General features: G+C 50.5%; 1 protein-coding gene across 1 annotated transcript; it reads right to left on the minus strand.

Annotated features, from left to right (window-relative positions):
- Positions 1–271: 271 nt before the first annotated feature.
- Positions 272–19991, minus strand: LOC115083581 (oocyte zinc finger protein XlCOF6-like; the record flags this gene model as incomplete). The annotated part of the gene is made up of 3 exons (XM_029587492.1): positions 19936–19991; positions 463–2883; positions 272–378 (listed from the first exon to the last, which is right to left on the minus strand). Coding segments are annotated over exons 1-3 (2562 nt in total), but the record flags the coding sequence as incomplete, so codon positions are not given.

Genomic DNA, 19991 nt, shown 5'->3' on the forward strand with positions numbered 1-19991 from the left:
CAACTCCAACATTACTCTGCATCTATGGCAGGGGGCGGAAGGAAATTCAAATCAAGCAGTTACCAACAAGGGCCCTGAACTTGGTGGTCGGTGAAACAGATAAGAATGGGAAAATAAGTGTGAGAGCTTGCTGAGAAGACTGGATGGGCCATTTGGTCTTTTTCTGCCATCATTTTTGTTTCTATCTTTTCTCTGAGAATGGTCGCTCCCCTGTGTGGATTCTCATGTGTCTTGTGAGGGCACCCTTCACAGGGAAGCTTTTATTACATTCACTACATGAGAATGGTTGCTCCCCTGTGTGGATTCTCATGTGTCTTATGAGGGCACCCTTCACAGAGAATCTTTTATTACATTCAGTACATGAGAATGGTCGCTCCCCTGTGTGGATTGTCATGTGTCTTATGAGGGCACCCTTCACAGGGAATCTTTTATTATATTTATTACATGGGAATAGTCGCTCACCTGTGTGGATTCTCATGTGTTTTGTGAGGGCACCCTTCACAGGGAAGCTTTTATTACATTCACTACATGAGAATGGTTGCTCCCCTGTGTGGATTCTCATGTGTTTTGTGAGGGCACCCATCACAGGGAAGCTTTTATTACATTCAGTACATGAGAATGGTCGCTCCCCTGTGTGGATTCTCATGTGTCTTATGAGGGCACCCTTCACAGAGAATCTTTTATTACATTCAGTACATGAGAATGGTCGCTCCCCTGTGTGGATTCTCATGTGACTTGTGAGGGCACCCTTCACAGGGAAGCTTTTATTACATTCAGTACATGAGAATGGTTGCTCCCCTGTGTGGATTCTCATGTGTTTTGTGAGGGCACTTTGGTCAGTGAATCTTTTATTACATTCAGTACATAAGAATGGTCGCTCCCCTGTGTGGATTCTCATGTGTCTTATGAGGGCACCCTTCACAGGGAAGCTTTTATTACATTCAGTACATGAGAATGGTCGCTCCCCTGTGTGGATTCTCATGTGACTTGTGAGGGCACCCTTCACAGGGAAGCTTCTATTACATTCACTACATGAGAATGGTCGCTCCCCTGTGTGGATTCTCATGTGACTTGTGAGGGCACCCTTCACAGGGAAGCTTCTATTACATTCACTACATGAGAATGGTCGCTCCCCTGTGTGGATTCTCATGTGTGTGGTGAGGGCACCCTTCACAGGGAAGCTTCTATTACATTCAGTACATGAGAATGGTTGCTCCCCTGTGTGAATTCTCATGTGTGTGGTGAGGGCACCCTTCTCAGTGAATCTTTTATTACATTCAGTACATGAGAATGGTTGCTCCCCTGTGTGGATTCTTATGTGTCTTGTGAGGGCACCCTTCACAGGGAAGCTTTTATTACATTCAGTACATGAGAATGGTCGCTCCCCTGTGTGGATTCTCAGGTGTCTTGTGAGGGCACCCTTCACAGGGAATCTTTTATTACATTCAGTACACGAGAATGGTCGCTTCCCTGTGTGAATTCTCATGTGTCTTGTGAGGGCACCCTTCACAGGGAAGCTTCTATTACATTCAGTACATGAGAATCGTCGCTCCCCTGTGTGGATTCTCATGTGTTTTGAGAGGGCACTTTTCTCAGTGAATCTTTTATTACATTCAGTACATGAGAATCGTCGCTCCCCTGTGTGGATTCTTATGTGTCTTGTGAGGGCACTTTTCTCAGTGAATCTTTTATTACATTCAGTACATGAGAATGGTCTCTCACCTGTGTGGATTCTCAGGTGTCTTGTGAGGGCATCCTTCACAGTGAATCTTTTATTACATTCAGTACATGAGAATGGTCGCTCCCCTGTGTGAATTCTCATGTGTGTGGTGAGGGCACCCTTCTCAGTGAATCTTTTATTACATTCATTACATGAGAATAGTCCCTCACCAGTGTGGCTTCTCAGGTGTTTTGTGAGGGCACCCTTCACAGTGAATCTTTTATTACATTCACTACATGAGAATGGTCGCTCCCCTGTGTGGATTCTCATGTGTATTATGAGGGCACTCTTCACAGTGAATCTTTTATTACATTCACTACATGAGAATGGTCCCTCACCTGTGTGGATTTTCTGGTGTTGGGAGAGGTGTGATTTGCTAATGAAACGTTTTCCACATTCAGTACAGGAGAATGGTCTCTCTCCTGTGTGGATGCGCTGGTGCCACATTAGCCTATCCTTACGACGGAAGCGTTTCCCACACTCCGTGCAGGTAAATGAGTTGTTTCCTGGGTAGTTTTGCTGGTGTTGTGTGATGTTTCTTTTCCTAACAAAACATTTCTCACCTTTAGTGCAAGAGAAGGGTCTCTCTCCAGTGTGGATTTTGTGATGTAATTTTATCTTATACTTACTAATTAAACTTTTCCTCCAATCACTGCAGGGGAAGGGTTTCTCTGTTTTATGTATGTTTAGGTGCACTTTTAGATTTTTCTTCTGACTGAAGCTTTCCCCACATTTAGTGCACAGAAATAATGTTTGGAGTGTGTGGGATTTCTGGTGCAATATTAAATGCGATTCCTTACCAAAGCTTTTACCACAAGAGTCACGCAGAAAGGATTTTTTCCCTTTCCCCTCCCTCTGGTGAAAGTCAGAAGTCTTTTGATCACTGTTATTGCACTGAAAGGGTCTTTCTGGGCTCACATGTCCCTGGTGCGCAGGGATGACTTTGACCTCCATCTCACATGCAGTGACTCCATCCCGTGGGTCTCCTGCAGGGTCTCTCTGCTTCTTCTCTGACTCCTGCTGATTATTCCTTGTGTTTCTCCTCTCAGGCCCCTGCGAAACATTCACAAAACCATGTCCTGATTCTCTTGAGATCAGTCCTTCTTCCATAGGATGTTCTTTTTTATTCTCCTCCTTTATGTGCTGTGTGACCTCATCACTTGCTGGTGATAGAAGAAGACATTAATCAGATATTAGTGATCAGCAAATGGATCTGGGTTTCTGATCTTATAATCACTGCTCTGGCAGTGTCACACAGTGATAAAGCTGTGTGCCCTGCTGACCAAGCACTGATGACCATGAAAAACTTCTAACAATGGGATTTGCACCAAAAGCCTTATGAGATGAGCTCCTAAATATGTATAACCTAGAGGAGAGGAGAAAGGGGGAGATATGATAGAGACACTTACATACCTGAAAGGTAATAATGCTCAAGAAGTAAACTTCTTTAATGGAAAATAATTTGTACAGCAAAGGTTCCAAGGGGGGAGACTAGGAATAATATCAAGAGATATTTTTTGTTCAGAGAAAGTGTGGTGGATGCCTGGAATTACGTATTTGCCAGCATATAGGACGCAGTCGCCTATAAGACGCACCCCCTTTTCTAAACCTAAATTTAAGGGAAAAAATAATTTTTGGGCACTAAATCAGTGTCCGGTGGGGGGGGAGTGTCTTGGTGGCATCTGTGAGCGATTCTGCAGTCCTATTTGCCGGTAAACAAAATTATTAATGTGCGGTGGGGGGAGTGACACGGTGGCATCGGGGAGTGAAGCGAAGGTGCGCCGCCCGATTGGCTGGTGCGGGGCAAAAGGGGCTTGCCGAAGCGCAGCTTCCCGAATCAAAATCACCTGTTAATTTTGATTGGGGAAGCCGCGCTTCAGCAAGCCCCATTGGTCCAGGACTGACCAATCGGGGAGCGATTCTGCAGGTCCTATGCACCGGTAATTTTGACTACCAGCACGTAGGATCTGCAGTATTGCTCCCCGATGCCACCGCGACACTCCCCCCCCCCCCCCACCCAACAGACACTGTTAAAGGAAAATTAGTTTCTTACCTGATAATTTCCGTTCCTGTAGTACCACGGATCAGTCCAGACTCCTGGGTTTTGCCCCCCTCTAGCAGATGGAGACAGAGCAGTTACCATAACAACGCTCCACCTATAAATAAGAATGGTGCCACCTACAGTCCCATAGTATTACTTAATATCAAAGCAGAATGGAACCATCATAACTGTATATAATAAAAGAAACAAACTGGTCCACTTAACCCTCCTGGGACCTGAACCTTGAAAAAACAACTTGAGGACAACACATTAAAAATCTCTGTCAATCTGAAATAACGAAATAGATAAGAACCGGAATAGATAAGAACCGCGTGGACTCTCCCATTCTTCCATGCCTCTGACGGGCGGGACTCTGGACTGATCCGTGGTACTACAGGAACGAAAATTATCAGGGAAGAACTAATTTTCCTTTCTCTGTATGTACCCGGATCAGTCCGGACTCCTGGGATGTACCAGAGCTTTCTTACCTGAGTTGGGATCCGGAGAGGCCCACTCGAAGCACTCCCTCTCCAAATCCTCCTGAAACTGGAGCCTGGACATCCAATCTGTAATGTCTCGCAAAAGTATGCAGAGATTTCCACATAGCCGCCCTGCAAATTTCCTGCGGTGATACCATTTGACACTGCCCAAGACGCCGCTTGTGAACGAGTGGAGTGGGCATGCAGATCCGTAGGAAGGGTTCTACCATGAAGGAGTTAGGCCGACCTAATAGCCTCCTTTAGCCAGCGAGCTATAGTAGCTTTGGACGCCTGCTGTCCTCGTTTAGGACCGCTCCACAGCACAAAAAGATGGTCAGTCACACGAAACTCATTGGTAACCTCAAGGTAACGCAGCAAAGCCCTGCGAACGACAAGCTTCTGCAAGTCACTAGCCAAAGGATCCGAACAGTTTAAGTCCGTGAAGGCCGGCAGCTCCACTGATTGGTTAACATGAAAAGAGGAAACCACTTTCAGCAAGAAAGACCGAACTGTCCTTAAAGAAATGCCCGAGTCCGAAATCCGCAAAAAGGGATCCCTACAGGAAAGCGCCTGGAGTTTCAACACCCTACGAGCCGAAATAATGACCACCAGAGAAATCACCTTTAAGGTAAGATCTTTTAGAGTTGATCTCTTCAAAGGCTCAAAAGGCGCTGAGCAAAGGGCAGTGAGGACTAAATTCAAACTCCATGACGGATAAGGATGCCGAAGCGGAAGACGCAAGTGTTTTGCTCCCTTAAGAAATCGAATTACATCCAAATGTGCCACTAACGCTACACCCTGGATGGAACCACGCCAACAACCAAGTGCTGCAACCTGCACTCTGAGAGAACTACATGACAACCCTTTAGAAAGACCGGATTGTAAAAATCACAGAATATCTGACACCGAGGCCCAGGTAGGCGCAACCTCATGGTCCAAAAACCAAGACTAAAAACTTTCTATACTCTAACATATTTAACATATCTAACATATAACATTCAATGTAAACCGATGTGATTTGTATTTCATACAGGAACACCGGTATATAAAAATAAATAAATAAATGTGAGATTGGTAGAAGTCTTATGCGATCGGAAAAGCGTAGCTACCACAGCTAGAGAATAACCTTTGTGAGTTAACCTCTGCCTTTCAAAAGCCATGACGCTAGACAGAAGCGATCGACGTCCTCCAAACAAACAAGGCCTTAATGTAGCAGGTCTGGGAGAATGAAAACCGCAGAGGACCGTCCACCGCGAGATTGAGAAGGTCCACAAACTAGGGACGTCTCGACCATTCTGGAGCTATCAGAATGATTTCCATTGGATGGATTTCATTGATCGGCAAAGTGCTAGAGCACTTTGCCGATCAATGGCCAAAGTAGGAAGACATACAGCAGAACCTCGGTGGGCCAAAGCAACTCTAGGGCATCTACCCCTTCTGCTGCCGTCTCTCTGCGACAAGCATAGAACCTCGGCGCTTTGGCATTCTGAAAAGTTGCCATCAGGTCCATGCTGGGTGTGCCCCATGCATCGCATATGAGTTGAAAGGTGGTCTCTGCCAGCTCCCATTCTCCGGGATCTATAAGGTGACTGAAAAAGTCTGCTTGCACATTGCCCACCCGGCGATGAGAGACGCTGCTATGCTTACCAAGTTTAGCTCTACCCAGCTAATCAATTGGCGAGCTTCTATTGCCACTGGTTGACTTCTGGTTCCTCCTTGGCGATTGATGTAAGCCACCCATGGTCGCATTGTCTGAGAGAATTCTGTCTGACTTGCCCTGGAGGAGAGGATGGAACACTTGCAATGCTAACCATACCACCCTGGTTTCCAGTCGATTGATCGACCAGAACTATTCGACAGGGGACTAAAGTCCCTGCACTGATTTTCCTTGGCATACCGCACCTCAACCTGAGAGACTGGCATCTGTGGTGACCACTATCCAGTGGGTCACCTTCAGGGGAACTCCTTGGGTTAAATTGTCCGTCACTAACCACCAATCAAGACTGGCTTGTGCTGTCTCCGTAAGCGGTAAAGGTAGATGAAAAAGGTCGGAGACTGGGTTCCATCGGGAAAGTAATGCGGACTGTAAAGGTCTCATATGAGCAAAGGCCCAAGGTACCAGTTCTAATGCTGAAGTCATCGACCCGAGAACCTGTAAATAATCTCTGACTCTGGGTGGGTGCTTGAGCATTAAACCTCGTACTTGGACTTGCAGCTTGGAGATGCGTTCCATGGTAAGAAAACCTCTGCCTTGCTGAGTGTCAAAAAGAGCACCCAAATATTCCAGCGACTGAGTGGGCTCCAGTCGGCTCTTGGCGAGATTGACCACTCAGCCTAGGGATTGCAGGAGCTGAAGTACTTTCTGAATTGCCTCCTGGTCAAGCACTTTTGACTTCGCATGGATCAGCCAATCGTCCAAGTAAGGATGCACCAGTAACCCCTCTCTATGGAGATGGGTTGCCACCACCACTATCACCTTGGTGAATGTCTTGGGTGCTGTAGCCAGACCGAAGCCAGTTCTGATGCAGAACTGAAAATCGAAGAAACCTCTGGTGGTCTGACCGAATGCCTATGTGAAGATACGCTTCCGTGAGGTCTAAGGATGCTAGAAACTCTCCCTTGCGAACTGAGGCAATGACAGACCGAAGCGTCTCTGTGCGAAACCGGGGAACCCGGAGACATCTGTTTACACTCTTAAGATCCAGAATGGGCCGAAAAGATCCCTCTTTTTTTTGGCACTATGAAGTAAATGGAGTAATGGCCCTTCCTTTTTGCCTCTGGAGACACTGAGATGATGGCTCCTAGTTGCAGAAGGCATTGTAAGGTGTCCTGCATTGCTCTTCTTTTGGTTTTGTAACTGCAAGGAGAAATTAGAAATCAGTCCGGAGGACACTGTGCAAAACCTAAAGCGTAGCCGTCTCTTATCATGGTAAGGACCCACTGGTCCATTGTTACTTTAGTCCATTCCTCGTAAAACAGGGACAGTCTGCCCCCTATCTCCGGCACCGAGGAATGGATCTGCGCCCCTTCATTGTGATGCTTTTGCACTGGAAGAAGACTGGGAGTTACCAGGTCTGCCAAATCGATGGCCCCGAAAGGACAGGGACCAAGTCTGTTGCCTGTTAGGAGCTTGTCAAAAAGGGGCCACGGGCGGTCTAGATGGGTGAAATCTTCGATTCCCTCTGAATCTGGCCCGAGAGGCAAAGGAATCTCTGGATTTCAGTCTATCCTCTGGTAACCGATGAATCTTATTCTCACCCAGAGACTGGATCATATCTTCTAGATCCTTACCGAAAGCAGTTTGCCTTTGAAGGGCAAGGACCAGTTTCTCAACCAGAGGAGCCTATAAGCTGAGAAAGGTGAAACCATGGATCTGGCCGATGTGCGCAAAAGATCATGCAGTGCATCTGCGCTGTATGCCACCGAAGCTTCCAGACGACCTACCTGGACCACCTCTTCATCCAATAAGTCAGCATTAGTTTGTATTGCTGAACCCAGTAGAGACCCGCTCGTAAAGCGAAATTGCTGCAGATAGCTGCACACACTCCCAGTGCAGAAAGCTCAAAAAATCCTTTTAAGTTGCACTTCCAATTTCCTGTCTTACAGGTCCTTGAGTGCTGTAGCTCCAGTGACCGGAATTGTGGTCTTCTTGGTAACAGTAGACACTGCCGCATCTACCTTGGGTACTCGAAGCAGCTCTAAAGCATCCTCTGGCAGAGGATATAGCTTGTCCATGGCCTTACTCACTTTCAAACCCAGATCTGGGGTATCCCATTCTCGGAAAAGCAAATCTGTAGCTGAGAAATGAAAAGGAAAAGAAGGAGGGCCTCTCAGACCCAGCAACACAGGATCCATAGCACCCAATTTAGATTCTTCTGGGGGGACATTCAATGCCCAGTTCAGCTAAAATAGCAGGAATAAGGGGACCCAACTCCTCCTTTCTAAAAAGGCGCACCACCTTTGGGTCATCCCCCTCCGCAGCATGTGTCCCATGCATTGCACTATGGTGCTGTAAATCAGAGTCTACATCCACCCCCAACGAGGGTTTGGGCTGGAGGTCTGGGTCATCTGGATCAGTGTCCTGACTAGAAGTATCTGGAGTAATCTGGGAAACCCCTGACCGACGGATACGTTTAGGCTGAGTAGGCTTCGTACCTCCCTTAGGGGTAGACCGTTTTTTAGCAGAAGACTTAGAACTCTGAGAATCATCCTTTTTGCCAGATTGCAGCTTCCCTAACTTCCTCTCCTTGTAAGCTTTATGGAGCAACAACACAAATTCAGGCCGATACAGTAAGGACGTGTAAGAAAGAGTGTGGCAGTGCCGGGCGTCTGCTTGTTTGCCGCCCGCACAATTTAGTTCACATACCGCTCGATTCAGTATTCAAATGAGACGCAAATGCAAGCGGCGTCCAAAGTGCGCCCATGAAGCGGTAGGCGTGTGCAATCCATTTTACTGTATACAGTGGTATACAGCGCCTATACAGTATCCCGAGTGCGTCAGTACCTGTCATTTCAAATGTCATTCCACCAGGTAAGTGGATGGTTCTTTTCTCGCGGCTTGGGCACCGTTCATGGACCTTCCCGCAGCCTTGAGCGCCCGGCTGGACATCCATTCATGGACCTTGAGCGCCCGACTGGATGTCCAAAGTCACCGGCTTGGACGTCCAGCTGGGCGCTCAAGGCAGCGGGAAGGTCCACGAATGGATGCCGCGATCTCAGACATTCATGGACCTTGAGCACCTGGCAGGACGTCCAAAGTCAGCGTCTACTACAGCCTTATTCTAGACGCAGGAGGAAGGCTCCATATAGGCGTCCGTAGAGATTCCGTATGGGCGTCCGTAGAGGCATACATGTCTACGCTGGCACCGGAGCCTCAGGACACCTAGCAGATGCCCATCTCTCCGGCGTCCATAGAGGCGTCCATGTCTCCGCCTTTACGGACGCCTATCTTAACGGACGCCCATCTCTCCAGCGTCCGTAGAGGCGTCCATGTCCAGAGCCTCAGAGACGCCCAGAGATGGATAGATGGTATAGTTGAACTGAAACATATCACATACTTCCTCCGGTCCAGCTGCTGGGTTCTCCGGTCGGATGGGTTCTCCTTGCTGCTGGGCTCCCCTGTTCGCCTCTCCAATCTGTCAAGCGTTTCTCATTCGAGCATTTCTCATTCTGCTTCTCAACCAAATGAAAAATAGCGCCAGAGCAATAATATACATGTTGTCCATGGCGCTGTCCGGTACGAAGCTGACCAAGCACCACACTAACGCCAGGGTCAGGGTAGGCGGTAAATTTGCAGGTTAAAGACGCGGCAAAATAGCTGGTTAAAAGGGCGATAATCTGGGCGCACGTTACTGTATCGGAGGGAATAGCTAAATCGATCATTAACATATCATATACATGCAGCGGGCGGAGACGGATACGCGTGCATTTCAGTAAGCGGTAAGGAAGCGTAAAACCAGATACTGAATCGCGGGTTGGCTTACGCGTCCAAAATGTGCGTCCAAAGCGGGTTAAAAACAGGGTAACCGTTGTCGCGCTTTACTGTATCGGCCCGACTGTGAGGAAAAAGAGGAAGAGGAGTCAGAGGCCCCCTCGGGGCTATCCTGCATGGCAGGGGAAATAGGATGTGAAGGTTCCCCGTCCGTTGGAACACCTTGCTGGGGAGAAAAAGGAGGAGGTAAAATTCTCTTCCCCCAGCGCTGCACTAGTCAGAACCCTAAAAGATTGAAAAAGAGCCTTCGTTCCCGCACTGAAAGGGAACTGATCAGCTTCAGAGGTCCCTACAGGGACTCGGGCAGACTTTGCTTTTGCTAGTTTTGCAGATTTAACATTTTTTCCGGCTCCCGATGACCCCTCCCTGCCCGGGATACAATTAGAGCAAAGATCCTCCCTAGAGAGTCGCGTGCGGGCCGACCCGCACGCGCGGCATCGAGTTATGACAGAAAAACTAAATTAAACAAAATACAACAAATTTTGACAAAAATCATGAAGAAATAGCCCAAAACAAAAAGCAAATGCCGCGCTGAGTCAGGGAGAGAGAGAATCGAAGCAGGAGAAAACGAAGGTAAAACTTTTAAAATTATAAAACTTGCCTGGCAGTGGTCCAAGGTGCTGATTCCTTCGGGTGGAGTGAGCCGGGCTCCCCGGTATCACACCCAAGCTGCTAAGAAGATAAGTAGGGCCCTCGACCCTGTGAAGCAGCTGCCTCAGACCAGCGGGGGATGGTTCCCTCAGAACCTAATGACCACTGAGCTGCCACAAGCTGCTTTCTTATGCTCTCTCTCTTTTTTTTTTTTTTTTTTTTTTTAAATTTGACAATTTTTATTCATATCCTTGGGGTAACAGATAACCAAACCATCAATTGCGAAAACAGATATGAAACATTCCAGAACAAGGATCGCTCAAACCCCATTAACAATCCCAAAAAACTCACCCCCCACCCCTTCCCCCAGACAGGGAGCCATTACACAGCTCGTTATCCATCCGCCCGCCATGAATACATAGGTTGGTAACTAGGTATCATACATCCACAGTGTCAGTACACGTAGACAAGGCATCCTGAGTAAAATAGGGTATCACATCGATTAGAAATTCCCATAAAAATTTTTTTACATACACCATAGGAAGGAATGCCTGGCAAAGGCCAATGCTACAGCGTCCCAATATCAGACCAGCAATGATAAAGATCATCCCACCCCGAAGATGGTAGCAAAGGGCTTCCACGAGTTGTTGAAGGCAGCCAGGCGGTGGTGACGAGCAGCTGTCAAATGGGCCAAGTGATAGAATGAAAAGAACTTAGCCTTAACCTCTGAAAGCGAGGGAATATTCCCTGATTTCCAATTAGCGGCTATCAGGCTACGAGAGGCAATAAACAATTGAACACAAACCCTGTGATATTTTTTGGGCACCTGGTCGGGGTAATCATGTAGCAATGCCATTCGAGCACTAGGGTCAATATGTAAATCCAGTATGTTGCTAAGCCAGTCAAATACCTCCTTCCACAAGGGGGCTATTATGGGGCATTCCCACCAGATATGGAAGTAGGTGCCCACTGCTCCACAGTTGCGCCAACATGTATCGTCGAGGTGGGGATAGAATCTGTGTAATTTATCAGGGGTGTGATACCACCGATACACCATTTTATAACAGTTTTCCTGGAGCTTAGCTGATATCGAGCATTGCCTAGCCAACTTCAAAATATTAGCCCATGCTTGTTGCCCCAGCTGAATTTCCAAATCGGCCTCCCATTGGGTGACAAATTTGCATTGCTCAATGCAGAGTGGGAAAAAAAGTTGATAGAGCTTTGAAATGGCCCCCTTGAGGAAATCACTGTATAGGAAGTAGGACTCCAAGATAGATCTACCTGGCCGGAGAGAGCCTGTTCGTTGTAATGTGCGGATAAAATGAGTGATTTGGGCATATGCTAGAAAACTTAGGGTAGGCAAGCTATGTTTAAGAGCTAGATGTTCCACTGATAAAAACGACCCCTGGGAAAGGAAGTGCCCTATAGTGATTATCCCCTTCTCTCGCCAGCTGTGAAAGCAAGAGGAGTCGCCTGCTGGGAATCTAGCATTGAAAGCTAAAGATGATTGATAGAAGTACTGATAGTCTCCTACGAGTTGTTTGCGTGTCTGCCTCCAAATTCTCAATGTGGTCTCAAGGGCCCAAGGGATACAACGCACAGGTCCCCAAGAGTCCAGCGGTTGCCATGGCAAAGCAGTGACCGCCATCCGTCCCACCATAGCCTGTTCGAGTTGAACCCACTGTTTGGGAGAGGTAGTGCGGTTAAGATCCAGGAGAGCTCGCAGTTGCGCAGCCTGATAATACCGCAGAATGTTAGGCACTCCCAACCCTCCCTGCGGCTTTGGTAAAAATAGAAGAGCACGGGGAAGCCTGGGGGGGGGTCGCCTGCGCCAAATAAAATCAAAAATCCTGCGCTGCCAGGTACGCAGAATAGAAGCAGGGATATAGACTGGTAGTGATGAAAACAGGTACAGGAACTTCGGCAATATACTCATTTTAACAATGGCAATTCTGCCCAACCAGGAGTATAGGCCACGGTTCCAGCGACTCATATCAGTAGTTATCTTATTGGCAAGGGGAACATAGTTTAGTTGAAACAAGTCGGACAACTGGGACGAGATCTCTCTCTTTTTAAATAAAGCTTAAACAAGCCAGAAAACAAAAACCAAAAACACGAGAATAACCAAGTAAGCACCCAGCCCAGACTGTAGGTTTGGCACCTGAACCATCTGCTGGAGACAGAGGAATACTGCCGGACTGTAGGTGGCGCCATTCTATTTATAGGCGGAGCATTGTTATGGTGACTGCTCTGTCTCCATCTGCTGGGGGGGGCAAAACCCAGGAGTCTGGACTGATCTGGGTACGTACAGGGAACTTTCATTACCGGCGCATAGGACGCACTCCTAATTTTTCCCTTATTTTGAAAAAAGTACATCTTATCCGCCGGCAAATATAGTATCTCACGGAAGTGTTGGAGATGAAAACTGTAACACATGGGAGGCTGGCAGGCACCTGATGTTCCCAATGGACAGAAGTGGGGAATGAGATTGGGTAGGGTTAGCGTCAGGAAGAGGAAGGAGAATGGATCCGTAGGTAGGGGAGAAGGGAAAAATGGCCATGAGACAAGCTGAAACCTCCCTCTTATATCAGTGCATGGCTAAGTATGTCACAGGGTAATGACAGTCATGAAGCAAGCTCAGACCTCTTGTATCCTGCTGTTCATATTCAGCTAATTGTAAAACAAGAATGCAGGCGACCGTACATGCACCTGGGGGCGAGTGAGCAAAGATACGCTGGAGTTTTAAATCACGTACACAAGTACATATGTATGATGTAAAATACGCCCAGCATGTGTACTCGAGCAGAGGTAAAGCACATTTCTGCCTTAAGAATTTGTCGGCTTTAACGCGTGCAGGGAAGAGGATTTTAAACCCTGCTCAGGTTAAAGCCATTCCCAGTTTTACTCATTAGCCCACCAGTTTGCCCAGTCTATCTCAGGGTCATCCAGACCCTTCCAGTTCCTCATCCTGCACTCCCCCCAATTGAGCAAGACCCCTCACCCTATCGTGTTAGTCCTAAAAAGTGATTTCTGCAGACTTACACCTCACCAGGAGCAACAGGAAATATACGCAGCTAACAGTGCACCACGAGCAGCGGCCGCCATATTTACACACTTAACTGCTGGCCCCGCCCCTTTTTTAGCACGAGCAAATAATCAGCAGCTTTTGAAATTCATGTCGCTCACGTGTGGCCACGTATTGTTGAGATTACTTACCTGGTAATCTTGTTTTCCTTAGTGTAGACAGATGGACTCAGGACAAATGGGATAGTATCCGCGTGCTAGCAGTTGGAGACGGATCTGACGTCAGCACGGGGGCGAGTATATATCCCCACAGGAAGCGCAGCTGTTCAGTAATCTTCCTTGCAAAAGCTGTTATGGATGTGTGTACTGACGCTCAATGAAAAGTAAAGAAAAAAGTGAAAACAGGCCTCCCCTGACCGATTGACAGTGGCTGGAGACCGCCAGCCTTCCCAACCGGAAGGCGTGGATATAGGCAGAGTGTACGCTCTTAGGAACACAAATGTCAAAGGCTTACCTGGAATCGGTGAAACCCATGTACACAGGCAGCTGGGCGGGATGCTGAGTCCATCTGTCTACACTGAGGAAAACAAGATTACCAGGTAAGTAATCTCAACATTTCCTGGCGTGTAGCCAGATGGACTCAGGACAAATGGGATGTACCAAAGCTTTACACCCCGCCTGGGCAGGAGGCTGCCTGAGGACCATGCAGTACCGCCCTCGCAAAGGCCGACTCCTCCCTGGCCTGGACATCCAGACGGTAGAACCGAGAAAAGGTATGGAGGGAGGACCATGTCGCCGCTTTACAGATGTCCGCCGGTGACAGCATCCGGGATTCAGCCCAAGACGCCGCTTGGGCTCTGGTAGAATGAGCCTTAACCTGTAGAGGCGGAGCCTTCCCAGCCTCCACGTAGGCGGCTCTGACAACGTCTTTAATCCAGCGGGCAATGGTGGGCCGAGAGGCCACTTCACCTTGCTTCTTCCCGCTGTGTAGGACGAACAGATGGTCTGTCTTCCGCAGGTCTTGAGTCATTGTCAGATACCTGGGCAGCAATCTGCCGATGTCGAGATGGCGTAATAAACGGCCTTCTTCAGACTTCTTCAAACCTACCGTGGTAGGCAAGGATATGGTTTGGTTAAGATGAAATTGTGAAACCACTTTAGGGAGAAAGGAGGGAACCGTCCGAAGATGGATAGACTCCGAAGTGATACGTAGAAAGGGATCACGGCAGGACAGCGCCTGTAGTTCAGAGACGCGGCGTGCGGAGCATACGGCCAGCAGGAATACCAACTTCAGGGTTAGAGACCGTAGAGACAAGCCCCGAAGGGGTCGGAAGGTGGATCCCGCAAGGAAATCCAGAACCAGATTAAGGTTCCAGAAGGGTATAGGCCACTTTAGTGGTGGACGAATATGCTTGACGCCTTGCAGGAAACGAGAAACATCAGGGTGCTTGGCGATAGTCTTGCCACCTCTCCTGGGTCCATAGCACGATAGTGCCGCTACCTGAACCTTGATGGAGCTGAGGGAGAGACCCTTCTGAAGCCCATCCTGCAAGAAATCCAACACAATAGGAATAGTGGCGGCATGTGGACTGGTGCCATGAGAGTCGCACCATGCTTCAAAGATTCTCCAGATCCGTACGTAGGTGAGGGAAGTGGAAAACTTGCGAGCCCGGAGGAGTGTAGTAATCACAGGCCCCGAGTAACCCTTTTTCTTCAGTCGAGCCCTCTCAATGGCCAGACCGTAAGAGAGAACTGAGCCGGATCCTCGTGCAGAATGGGACCTTGACGTAGAAGGTCCCGGAGAGGAGGCAGGGGGAGAGGCTCCCCTGCCAGCAGGCGTCTGAGGTCCGCGTACCAGGGTCTTCTCGGCCAGTCCGGGGCCACCAGAAGAACTAGGCCCTGGTGTGACCGAATCCTGTGGATGAGGGCACCCAGTAGAGGCCACGGGGGAAAGGCATATAGAAGAGTCCCCGGAGGCCACGGCTGGACCAGAGCATCGATGCCGTGCGAGCACGGGTCGCGCCTGCGGCTGAGGTATCTGGGTACCTGAGCATTGGACTTGTCTGCCAGTAAATCCATGGCCGGGATCCCCCAGTGATCGACAATCATCTGGAAAGCTGTGGGGGCAGCTGCCACTCGCCTGGATTCAGGCGTCCCCTGCTGAGGAAGTCTGCCGTGGTATTGTCCTTCCCGGCAATGTGGACGGCGGAGATGTCCCGCAGATTCGCCTCTGCCCAAACCATGAGTGGGGCGATTTCCAGAGATACCTGTCGGCTTCTGGTTCCGCCCTGACGGTTGATGTAGGCCACCGTGGTGGCGTTGTCGGACATCACCCTGACAGCTCTGCGCCGCAGCCGTGGAGCGAAACGAAGGCAGGCCAGTCTGACTGCCCGGGCTTCCAGGCGATTGATGTTCCATGTGGACTCCTCCCTGTTCCAACGCCCTTGCGCAGTGAGTTCTTCGCAATGTGCTCCCCAGCCGCTGAGGCTGGCATCCGTGGTGAGCAAGATCCACGTGGGCGAGGACATCCGCGACCCCCTGCTCAGGTGGTCGGACCGCAACCACCACCGCAGCTGGGTCCGAACATGGACCGGCAGAGGGAGGTGCGTGGAATAGGCTCGGTGATGGGGGCTCCAGCGAGAGAGCAGGGAATGCTGTAGTGGTCTCATATGGGCTCGTGCCCAAGGCACCACGTCCAGAGTGGAGGCCATGAGACCCAGAACTTGCAGATAATCCCAAGCTAACAGCCGACTGGTGCCCAACAGATACTGGATACGCTGCCGAAGTTTCAACTGTCTCTTGGACGTAAGACTGACCGTGTCCGCCCGAGTGTCGAACCTTACCCCCAGATATTCTATGGACTGGGAAGGCTGTAGGCAGCTCTTGCTGAGGTTGATGACCCAGCCCAAGCTTTCCAGAAGGGCGATCACCCTGTCGGTTGTCCGCAGGCTCTCCGCTCGGGACTTCGCCCTGATCAACCAGTCGTCTAGGTAGGGATGGACCAAGATCCCGTCCCGCCTGAGTGCCGCCGCCACAACCACGATCACCTTGGTGAATGTCCTCGGGGAGGTGGCCAACCCGAAGGGGAGAGCTCGAAACTGGAAGTGGCGGTCCAGAACCTTGAAGCGGAGGAAGCGCTGATGATCTGGATGTATCGGAATATGAAGATAGGCTTCGGACAGGTCTAATGCCGTGAGGAACTCTCCAGGCTGGACTGCGGCTTTGACGGAGCGCAGAGTTTCCATGCGAAACCTCGGCACCCGTAAGTACCGATTGAGGGATTTGAGGTCCAGCACAGGCCGAAAAGTGCCCTCTTTCTTGGGTACTATGAAATAAATGGAATAGTGTCCAGAATTCACTTCCCAGGCAGGCACTGGGAGGATGGCGTTCAAGGCCAGGAGCCTCGTCAGGGTGGCCGCCAATGCTGCCTTCTTGAGCGGGGAACATGAAGACTCCACAAACTTGTCCGGAGGAAGATGATGAAAGTCCAGATAATACCCCTCTCGGATAACTGCGAGGACCCACTGGTCCGACGTGATCTCGACCCATCTGGGGTAGAAGAGGGTCAACCTGCCCCCTATGGCTTCGTCCCCCAGATGAATCGGCAAAGTCTCATTGTGGGATGCGACCGGGACCCCCGCCCGGCCCGTTCCCCCGTCTGCGCAGCCTGGACCGAAAGGACTGATTCCTGGCCGGAGGACGCGGCGTCTGGTAGCGCCCTCTATATGGAACAAATCGCTGTGAACCCCTGCCCCTGGAGGGCCGGGGACCGGAGCGCTGTCCCCTCCTGGACCGGTCTTCTGGTAGGCGAGGCACAGGAGAGGCACCCCAGGAAGCGACAAGCTTATCAAGGTCACTGCCAAACAGAAACGAGCCCTGAAAAGGCAATTTGGTGAGGCGAGACTTGGAAGGGGTATCAGCGGACCATGGCTGGATCCATAGGTGTCTCCTGGCGGCCACGGAAGACGAGATCCCCTTAGCCGTGGTTCGAACCAAATCCGATGCGGCATCGGTGAGAAAGGAAAGAGCGGGCTCCATGTCAGCCGCCGGAGCGTTGTTCCGGACCTGAGACAAGCAGGCACGAGTGACCACCGTGCAACAGGCCGCAATCCTCAAAGAAAGAGCTGCCACCTCAAAATTTTGCTTCAGAATGGCGTCCATCCGCCTGTCCTGGGGCTCCCTGAGGGCCAAACCCCCTTCCACAGGAATGGTAGTGCGCTTGACCACAGCGCTAATTAAGGCGTCCACCTGAGGGCATGCCAGGAGGTCCTGGAGAGCCGGTGCCAATGGGTACATGCCTTTCAGGGCCCGGCCCCCTTGAAATGAGGCCGCCGGTGCTGCCCATTCCAAATCAATGAGTTGCTGAGCTGCCTGCAAGAAAGGAAAATGGCGGGCTGTAGGACGAAGACCTTCCAGCAGGGGGTTCTGCGCAGAAGGAATCGAAGCACTGAGTCCAGTGATCTCCAACTCCGCCAGACACTGAGACACGAGGTCCGAGAGGTCCTCCTTAGGGAAAAAGCGCCGCATAGTCCTGTATGGCGCAATCCCCGGGGGGAGGTCCCCGTCGTCCGGGAGTTCGGACTCGTCCGGTGAAACCTCCTGGTCCGAGTGATCGGGACTGTCCAATAGCGGGAGGTCCCGCTCCCGAGAAGGCTGCGAGGGTCCCGGAACCGGATCCCTAGAGGCTGCCATCATGGCGGCAGCCGCAGTATGCGCCGGAGACACCGCCCCCACAGGAACCGCAGCAACCGCCGGAAGAACAGGCGCAGCAAGGACCGTAGGGGCAGGACGCGAAGCCGTCTGCATCTGGACAAAGGCATGAATTCCCTGAAAAAGATCCACCCAGGAAATGGAAGCCGCCTCAAAACGCCGGGGTACCAGATCCCCCGGGATTCCCGAGCGGTCGAGACCGCCTCCCAAATCCGGGGTAGCCGCAGGTGAACTATCAAAAAACTGCGGCTGAGATTGGTCCTGGCCGGAGGGTCCCCCGGCCGCCGCACATTGGGTACACAGGGAGTCGGGGTCAGTACCGCGCGTGGCACGAAGGTGGCATGCGGAGCAGAGGCCCAGAGCTGAAACGTCTAGGGCAAGTGGCGGCGCAGCTGCGGCCGCGGCTGCGAGCTGATCCATGAGCAGAATATAGCAAGCGTGCGCTTCCTATGCGGCAGCAATAGGCGCAGGCTAGAACAGGCGCACAATAGCAATAGGATGCGGCAGCAATAGGCGCTGAATAGAGCAAGCGCACAATAGCAATAGGAAGCGGCAGCAATAGGCGCTGAGCAAAACAAGCGCACAATAGCAATAGGAAGCGGCAGCAATAGGCGCTGAGCAAAACAAGCGCACAATAGCAATAGGAAGCGGCAGCAATAGGCGCTGAGTAAAACAAGCGCACAATAGCAATAGGAAGCGGCAGCAATAGGCGCTGAGCAAAACAAGCGCACAATAGCAATAGTAAGCGGCAGCAATAGGCGCTGAGTAGGAACAGGCGCCCAATAGCAAGAGTATGCGACAGCAATAGGTGCTGAAAAAAAAACAGCCGCACAATACGAAGCAGGTAGCAATATACACCTAAGGGCAGTCAATAGACATACAGCAGCAATATGCGGCACATACTCACAGTGGCAGCCAAGAAGCAAGAACAAGGAGGAAAAAAAGAAAAAAAAGAAATAAAAGCCGCGCCCATTACAGGCGCGGAATACCTGAGTAAGGCCACAAATGGCGTCCTCCACGGCTTGCCACGCCGCCGGTCCTCTAGATAGCGGAGACCTGGGTGAAGAGACGTACGCCGTACCAAATCTTCAGCGCTGCCGGGCAGGATCACAGGCGGTCTCCGGCTGCGAGGGGAAAGGGCCGATACCTTTCACCGCCGCGGTTGAGGCACTGCACCCGCTACCTCGTCCACGCCGGGAGCGAGGGCCTCGGCTGAACCGAGGACTTACACCTCCGGGGGACCACGGCAGTCACCCCGGGAAGCTCAACTGGGGGGCACGGCCAGAACGGCCCCTGAGGAGCGCGGGGCTCAAAAAGGTGTTGAAGAAAGGTAAAGTAGAATCTAGAAGAGAAGAAAACAAAAATGAAAGTAGTCTTGGAAAGCACGCTGAACCAGCGTGCAGGCACTCCAAACTGCTTTGGAGACGGAAATTACTGAACAGCTGCGCTTCCTGTGGGGATATATACACGCCCCTGTGCTGACGTCAGATCCATCTCCAACTGCTAGCACGCGGATACTATCCCATTTGTCCTGAGTCCATCTGTCTACACGCCAGGAAATCATCTTTTAGTGTGAGTAATGCTTTTAAAATTTGGCCCATTCAGTTCTGTATCCTGGTCCTGCTGCTGAGGGCTCAGTCAAGTCCCTTGAGAAACTTTGTGGATGCTCCCCAGCAGGTGCCTCATGTAAGACATCTGAGATAAATTCCTAGACTGCCTCGCAGGGGCCTGTCTCACGGGAAAAGAGACAAACAACCAATCTCAGGTGCCAGCTCAGACCCAGAGCAATGCTGGAGCTGGAGTCAGGAGAAAAGTCACAAACGACCTTCAGTAAATCAGCCTTCGAGTCCACTTAACATGCAGATAATGCAATTTTTACCTAGGGAGATGAGGGTCTCATAATTCTCCTTCATCACCTCCCTGTAAAGCTCCTTC

Source organism: Rhinatrema bivittatum, chromosome 2 (assembly GCF_901001135.1).
Source record: "Rhinatrema bivittatum chromosome 2, aRhiBiv1.1, whole genome shotgun sequence".
Lineage (NCBI taxonomy): Eukaryota > Metazoa > Chordata > Amphibia > Gymnophiona > Rhinatrematidae > Rhinatrema > Rhinatrema bivittatum.